The sequence below is a fragment of the Larimichthys crocea genome, chromosome III (genome assembly GCF_000972845.2).
Source record: "Larimichthys crocea isolate SSNF chromosome III, L_crocea_2.0, whole genome shotgun sequence".
Lineage (NCBI taxonomy): Eukaryota > Metazoa > Chordata > Actinopteri > Sciaenidae > Larimichthys > Larimichthys crocea.
Genome location: NC_040013.1, coordinates 19,162,033 through 19,168,038, shown reverse-complemented (window position 1 = coordinate 19,168,038; position 6,006 = coordinate 19,162,033). Strand labels below are relative to the sequence as shown.

The 6,006-nt window shown below is 37.9% G+C and overlaps 2 protein-coding genes across 3 annotated transcripts; both read right to left on the bottom strand.

Moving 5' to 3' along the window:
- Window positions 1–309: 309 nt before the first annotated feature.
- tex36 (testis expressed 36) lies at window positions 310–1,526 on the bottom strand. The gene is made up of 4 exons (XM_010743908.3): window positions 1,355–1,526; window positions 1,129–1,257; window positions 847–921; window positions 310–747 (listed from the first exon to the last, which is right to left on the bottom strand). The coding sequence occupies exons 1-4, from the start codon at window positions 1,403–1,405 to the stop codon at window positions 427–429; spliced, it is 576 nt and encodes a 191-aa protein (XP_010742210.3). The 5' UTR covers window positions 1,406–1,526; the 3' UTR covers window positions 310–426.
- Window positions 1,527–1,573: 47 nt separating this feature from the next.
- On the bottom strand, window positions 1,574–5,407 carry LOC104929693 (autophagy-related protein 16-2). Of its 2 annotated transcripts, none has more exons than XM_027274212.1 (8): window positions 5,228–5,407; window positions 5,056–5,144; window positions 4,899–4,962; window positions 4,728–4,812; window positions 4,052–4,125; window positions 3,424–3,675; window positions 3,177–3,298; window positions 1,574–2,338 (listed from the first exon to the last, which is right to left on the bottom strand). In XM_027274212.1, the coding sequence occupies exons 2-8, from the start codon at window positions 5,126–5,128 to the stop codon at window positions 2,265–2,267; spliced, it is 744 nt and encodes a 247-aa protein (XP_027130013.1). In that variant the 5' UTR covers window positions 5,129–5,144; window positions 5,228–5,407; the 3' UTR covers window positions 1,574–2,264. The 2 variants fall into 2 exon arrangements, with proteins under 2 accessions (XP_027130013.1, XP_027130011.1); XM_027274210.1 differs by having other exon boundaries at window positions 5,041–5,144; window positions 5,228–5,405.
- Between the last annotated feature and the right edge of the window lie 599 nt (window positions 5,408–6,006).

The window sequence follows — 6,006 nt, the reverse complement described above, 5'->3', positions numbered from 1 at the left end:
TACACCAAACCACTGGAGTCTTTAAATATGTCAATAACACACATGAAATAAGAATTTCACTACACTGAAAGTTCAAGAGTGTAGATTGTGTGCACAAAAGTATATCTAAACACAACCTAATATCTAAAAACAGAATTGCCAAGTGCATTTAAATGTAGTTAATCATATAATAAGATGCAGATATATTGATTGATTGTCAACAGTCCAGTTTCCAATCTAATAGGGTTGTTCTGGAATAAAACCTTCTTTGTAAGATACCCCATTTTCTCTGTCTGGATTAGAGTTCCCATAATGAGAGAAAATGCTAACTGATGTTTCTAAATCAGTGTTTTATTTCACAGCTAGATCCTCCACAAAGTTCACCTGACCCGCTCTATGCTATGCCCCCTCAATGATGCCATCTAGTGCCTTAAGTGTAGGAGTATTTTATGGCTTGGAAGGTGCTGAGTAGTTAGTAGCTGCCAAAACTTGCAGGGTGTCTGAGAAGTCAGAGTCATGGCGTCCGAACCACATGAATTGTTCCCCTGCCTGTGCCAAAGCTGCCTCTGCAGACTTCTGCTGGTGGTTGCGGGGGAACCGTCTGGTGCTAGTTGGACCATTAACAGCTTGCTTCACCATGAAATCAGTCTGGTAGTTTGTGATGTTCCCCCTAGTCTGCTCAGTGCTGTTGTCAGCTCCATCGTGGCACAGGCAGAAGTGGGAGTTGTGCTGTCTGTGATCATCGAGACACTTCCTGCGTCCCACGCCCTGAAGAATACCAACATGATACGGAAAAGATAAGGTGCATTCAAGGTATTATGGTGATCTAAACATTTCATAATGACCTGAATTCCTCTTCATACTCACACGAGAGAAGACGGAGATGTTGTCTTTTAAGGTGTGCTTGTTGTCATGGTCTGAGAATGGATAGTCTCTGGATTCCTGTAAGGACACCTGGGTAAATATATATACTCATATTTGTAGGACTGTATATAGTCTAAGACAACAACACAATGGGGTGGAGTAAAATGAACAGGCTGTTTCTTTCTTTGCAGAAGAATGAAACCTTTCAGAGCCCTGGGCTATGACGATACTGTTAAAAAACAACAGCCGTGCCAAACACTACATTATCAACTGTTCATCAAGCACCTGTCGAGTTTTCCATTTAGGATAGCGCTCGAAGTTCAAAGCTTGAGGCAACGATGATTCAGACTGAGTCAGCATGATGCCAGTGTGACAACTCCTTGCTTTACTTTCTGGTGAAACTGGATGAGCAAACTGAGAGGAAAATGAAATAAAAGCTAATTAGACAGCCAGGTTTGAATGTTATGATTTGTAATGAACTGATTATGAGATGAAATTGAAAATGTCTTACCCATTTGCCATCATTGCTCATTGAAGAGTATCGCTTTCCACCTTTTACCATTATAATACAGTCCGAGATTCAACAGAGCACTTTCACTAATACACTACATGCACACACTGTCCACCTTAACTAATGCAAACACTGGTGACTATGGAAACATGCTGTAAACAAACAACCTGAAATGTGATCTCAGTTTGCCATGGAGATGTGGAACTGGAATAACAAATATCAAAAAAAGGTTTTATTTAATATAATATTACAGCCAGTTAAGAATTGAAATGTACAACAAGTTAAATTTGCATATAACCTTATTTTCTTTAACATTTGATATAGAAAAAGAAAGACATTTTCCTAAAAAGGGAATTTTAAAATGTGTTAGGTTATTAAAATTCTTTTCAAATACACTTTTTGACGCAGGACGTAAAAATGGTTCACGTGATTTTCTTAACGAATAAACAGCTCAAAGTCGAAATAGGCACAGTCACTTACACCAAGCCCCGAGTCCTGACTGTACAACAACAGCAGCACCAGCTACTGCAACTTTAATGATGTGAACTAGATAAACAAGTAATTTCACCTGAAATGGTGCAACAAGATGGATTTTAAAAATTCCTTAGTCAGGGGTGTCAATCAGATGTGATGAGCTACAGTAAATAGAGAGTAACTGACATTACTTGGGAAAAGGTTGACTTTAGTTGAAGCAGTAAATGTAAAATTAGACAAATTGAATATATCTTGAAACTACGGTGGATCTTTAAATCAATTTGGGGTAAATTAATAAAAATAGATACAGCAAAGGGTTGCCCCCTCTGTCATCATTCTCGCATCACATATGGGCAATTAGTTTTTCCAACCACAAGCACTGGGGATATGGGCAGAGAGTGCTGAGAACTGTCGTCCCCTGGATCCCATGGGAATATCAGACTTTTGCAGCAGCTGAGTCGTGGTTGTGGTCTGAGTGTCCCTGCTGTATCACTGCTGTATTATTGATCCCTGAGGACGAAGAGGAGCAAGATAAAAATGTTGAATTACATGTTTTAGGTTACACTGAGCACACAGCTGAAGAGGTTACCATCCATTCCTTCCAATACAATATTAAATTTGATGGTCCTGTCAAGGCCAGTAGCCATGGTTTAAAAAAAGTCATTGTTTCCATTTTATTTCCCACAGTGAATGTCTGAATGCAGCCTTATCCAAACTGCCAGAATCAAATGATGTCCTTTATAGAGCTGTAGGGTATCAAAGATTAGCACTGAATGTTTGGTCTGATTCTTGAGCTTATTTACTTACTTTAATTCTGATAGTTCCTGACTTAATTCAGCTCAACTCTTCTAACTATTGAGTATATTTTTGTCTACTGAACATTGTATTATTTTAAATAGAAAGAAAGTAGTACAAACATGTGCACCATCCTCAAAGTACAAACATGAACATTGTCCTCAAAGTAAGGCATCTTATAGGCAAATATATCAAGTCTGAACATACTGGATCTATTAGTCTGTGTCTGGGTCCAGTACAAACAAAACCTCACAATAAAGTGACGGTACTTTGATGTTGCTGCCTCAGATTCCTATGAGACGTCAGAACCACAGAACACTTGAGGTAATCAGACCTTTAAGTTGGGGTTGAGGACAACGTAACCTCTGTACTGTATTTGAGGCATGTAATAGCTTTGAACTGACTATTGTTCTCTTCAAGTCCACTGAGTTCCTTGATGAAGGCCAAATGGACCATGGTGCATTGAAAGCCCACTCAGGGTATTAAGTTAGGAGACAACCATTTGGTTGCATCTACTGAATTATACACTGATATTTTGAAGAGAGATTCTTACTTTGAATGACTGATGGAGACGTTTGAGTTGTGCCACTCCAAGAACTCGTCACTATGGGAATATCCTCTTTTGCCATGTCTCTATGGCGATGCCTCTTCAGCTGTTTGGCCCAATGTTGCCACCTGATTAAAAGCAGTGATCACAGTAAAATCTCCAAAACTGAAGTTATTTAATCATTTAAAGTGAGTAAATCCTTATTTTTGAGCTTTGAAAAACATTAATTTCAGCAGACATTCATTTCTCTTACCTTTCCTGTGCGGCATTGTACTTATTCAACCTGACTGCCTCCTCCCTCTTCTCCTCCATCCATCGTTGCAAGAGTTCTTCTTTCTCTGTCCAAGCCTGTGCCAATGTTTGCTTTAGACCTTTCTGCTCCGCCCGCAGGGCTGCCAACTCCTTGGACTGACACTCTGCGGTGAACTCTAATTCTGAAATGGTCGCCTTCAGGGTGTTCCTCCCTTTAGCCAGAGTAAGTGCCTCTTGACGGCAGTGGGACACACTGAAACGTCCAGTCAACGGAACAGTGATTTATTGTACCTTTGATAAGCTTGTGGTGTTACTTCAAACTTTTAGATGTTGGAATTTAGGGCACAAGTTCGTCGGCCAATACTGAAGAACATCACGTGGCATAAGCTGTAGTAGCACCACTACAAAACTAGATGGGTGCATCACTCACTGATGTCTCAAGACAGTATATTTATGGCAAACGTGAGGAATGGTACAAAATGTTTGTGAAAAGAAAAAGAACTGCTAAATAATAAATCCTCAAAAACTTTCACATAGTGCCTAAATGTATCTGAAGAACAGGAACAGCACTCAATGTTCAATTGTTTCATAGGATTATACTAGTCTAATGGCTATAGTTGTTGAATTACCGTGACTGCCAGTACTGAAGCTCGGCCTCTTTCAGATATAGGACGGTGGTCAGGTCAGAGACAGTCTGAGACAGCTGAGAAGACAAAACGCAACGATGTCACCAAATACACACAGCAATCAAAGAAGGCAAGATTTGTTTTCCAGCTGTAACTTTATAATGCTAGTTTATATAATATTATTTGTATCATGGTCACTTTCTTTGCAATATTTCTTACACTATAGTCACTTTACATTACAATACTCTTTTTATAATATATAAATATGATATATTATATCATGCCACTTTTATCCTCAGTACTTGTCTGTTTTGAAGGTTGATTGTTTTTCATGTTTATTGTGTAGGTTATAGATATTTCTGTCTGTTTATTGCGTTTTTTTTTTGTTTTGTTTTTTTGCCTTTTCTACTTTTTTTCTAATTCTGTAGTGTATGCTACACTTGCCTCTGCTGCTGTAACAAGTAAATTTCTCCGTGGTGGGATGAATAAAGTATATCTAATCTCATCTCATCTCATCTCATCTATTTTACAAGGTTAAAGGGACCTAAAGCTATCTATTGTGTATTTTCTGATTATCAGATGTATGATTGAAGTTCATAACACACATTTGTGCAACCTGCTTTTAAAGTGAAATAATAGCTGAAAGCTCGGCTGACAGTATGGATTGGATTTAACCCACCTTTTCTGCCAGGTGTTCACTCTCTCTGAGCTGGAGTTGAAGGAGTCTGGTGTTTTTCCCAACGTCGACTCCACTACGCTCAATACTGTAAATAAAAAGCAAACTTTAAAACATCTATTTCAACAGAAATGTTAACTGTTGGATTTAAGTGACATTCACACATTTTCTAACCTCTTGGACTGAACATCATCCAAGATTTGTTTGCGGATTTCAAAACGCTCTTCCAGCTGAGACACTGAAAGAAACATTTAGTTTAAGACAGTGGAAACTTCATAATTGCAAATGCTGAGATTAAATAAAATCTAAAGCTTACAGCTTGTGAACACACCGACGTATGGGACTTTCTCAGTTTGGTCTCTCTGTTGCAGTTTAGCGCGCACGTGACTCTTCCAGCTCCCCATTGTCACAAACACTCACCTGTCTGAAAACGTCCTGAAGCTGTCTGTGTGTGTCTGTGTGTGTCTGTGTTTGTCTGTGTGTGCTACAGTTTCTGCTCTCACCTGATCTTTGCGTGCTCGAAGACTTAATGACTGTTAAAACGTTGCCACCAGCAAAAACAATGAACTGCCTGCAGCCAAGTCTCACAACCCCTCCCTGCAGTCAGCTGCTCGACATTCCTGCCTGGATACAACCCCTGACCACGATATAACACTGCTACTTTATAGGCTTTTCTAAATTAGTAGCATAATGTTTATTCTTATTCTTATTATTTCTAGTAGCTTCTACCTATATAATATAACATAACATAATATAATATAATGCTCTGATATTTGTACCTTTTATACTTCTGTTTCTCTACTTAAATATTTAATTACATGTATACACTTTAGTATAAGTATTAGCATTAGTATATTTGTCTTTATTCTTTACACTTCTGTTTTGCTGCTTAAAACTGTAATTTAATTTAATAATATAAACTTTCTTTAGTAATTTAGTGTTAGTATTTTTGTAAAACTACGTCTTTTTCCTTTTTGCTGCGAGCACACTAACACACATTGAACATGTCGTGTTAAATATGTATCTAACATAATTAAATTAATTTAACACACTTATAGTGAGTGAATTTCAAAATAAAATGCCGCAGAACGTGCTCAACTTTTCTGGAAAACATGCTCAAAGAAGTACTTCCGGTTCATACATTTTTTTTCTTAATTAAGTCGCAATACGTGAAATAACTTTCCTAACACGATCTAATATCTAAAGTTACAAACAGCTTAAAGCCATCGCTTGTGTTTTTTGTTTACTTTCTGTACTGAAATAAGAAAAAATATGAAGTTTT

What these genes read in the sequence shown, in the direction of transcription:
- tex36 (XM_010743908.3), bottom strand. Translation starts at nt 1,405, where the DNA reads ATGGTAAAAGGTGGAAAGCGATACTCTTCAATGAGCAATGATGGCAAA. An exon ending in CTAAATGGAAAACTCGACAG is followed by an intron (nt 922 to 1,128) that starts GTGCTTGATGAA and finishes GTGTCCTTACAG; the next exon opens with GAATCCAGAGACTATCCATT. An exon ending in ACATCTCCGTCTTCTCTCGT is followed by an intron (nt 748 to 846) that starts GTGAGTATGAAG and finishes GGTATTCTTCAG; the next exon opens with GGCGTGGGACGCAGGAAGTG.
- LOC104929693 (XM_027274210.1), bottom strand. Translation starts at nt 5,128, where the DNA reads ATGGGGAGCTGGAAGAGTCACGTGCGCGCTAAACTGCAACAGAGAGAC. An exon ending in CTTCAGTACTGGCAGTCACG is followed by an intron (nt 3,676 to 4,051) that starts GTAATTCAACAA and finishes TGGACGTTTCAG; the next exon opens with TGTGTCCCACTGCCGTCAAG. An exon ending in TACAATGCCGCACAGGAAAG is followed by an intron (nt 3,299 to 3,423) that starts GTAAGAGAAATG and finishes GCTTTTAATCAG; the next exon opens with GTGGCAACATTGGGCCAAAC.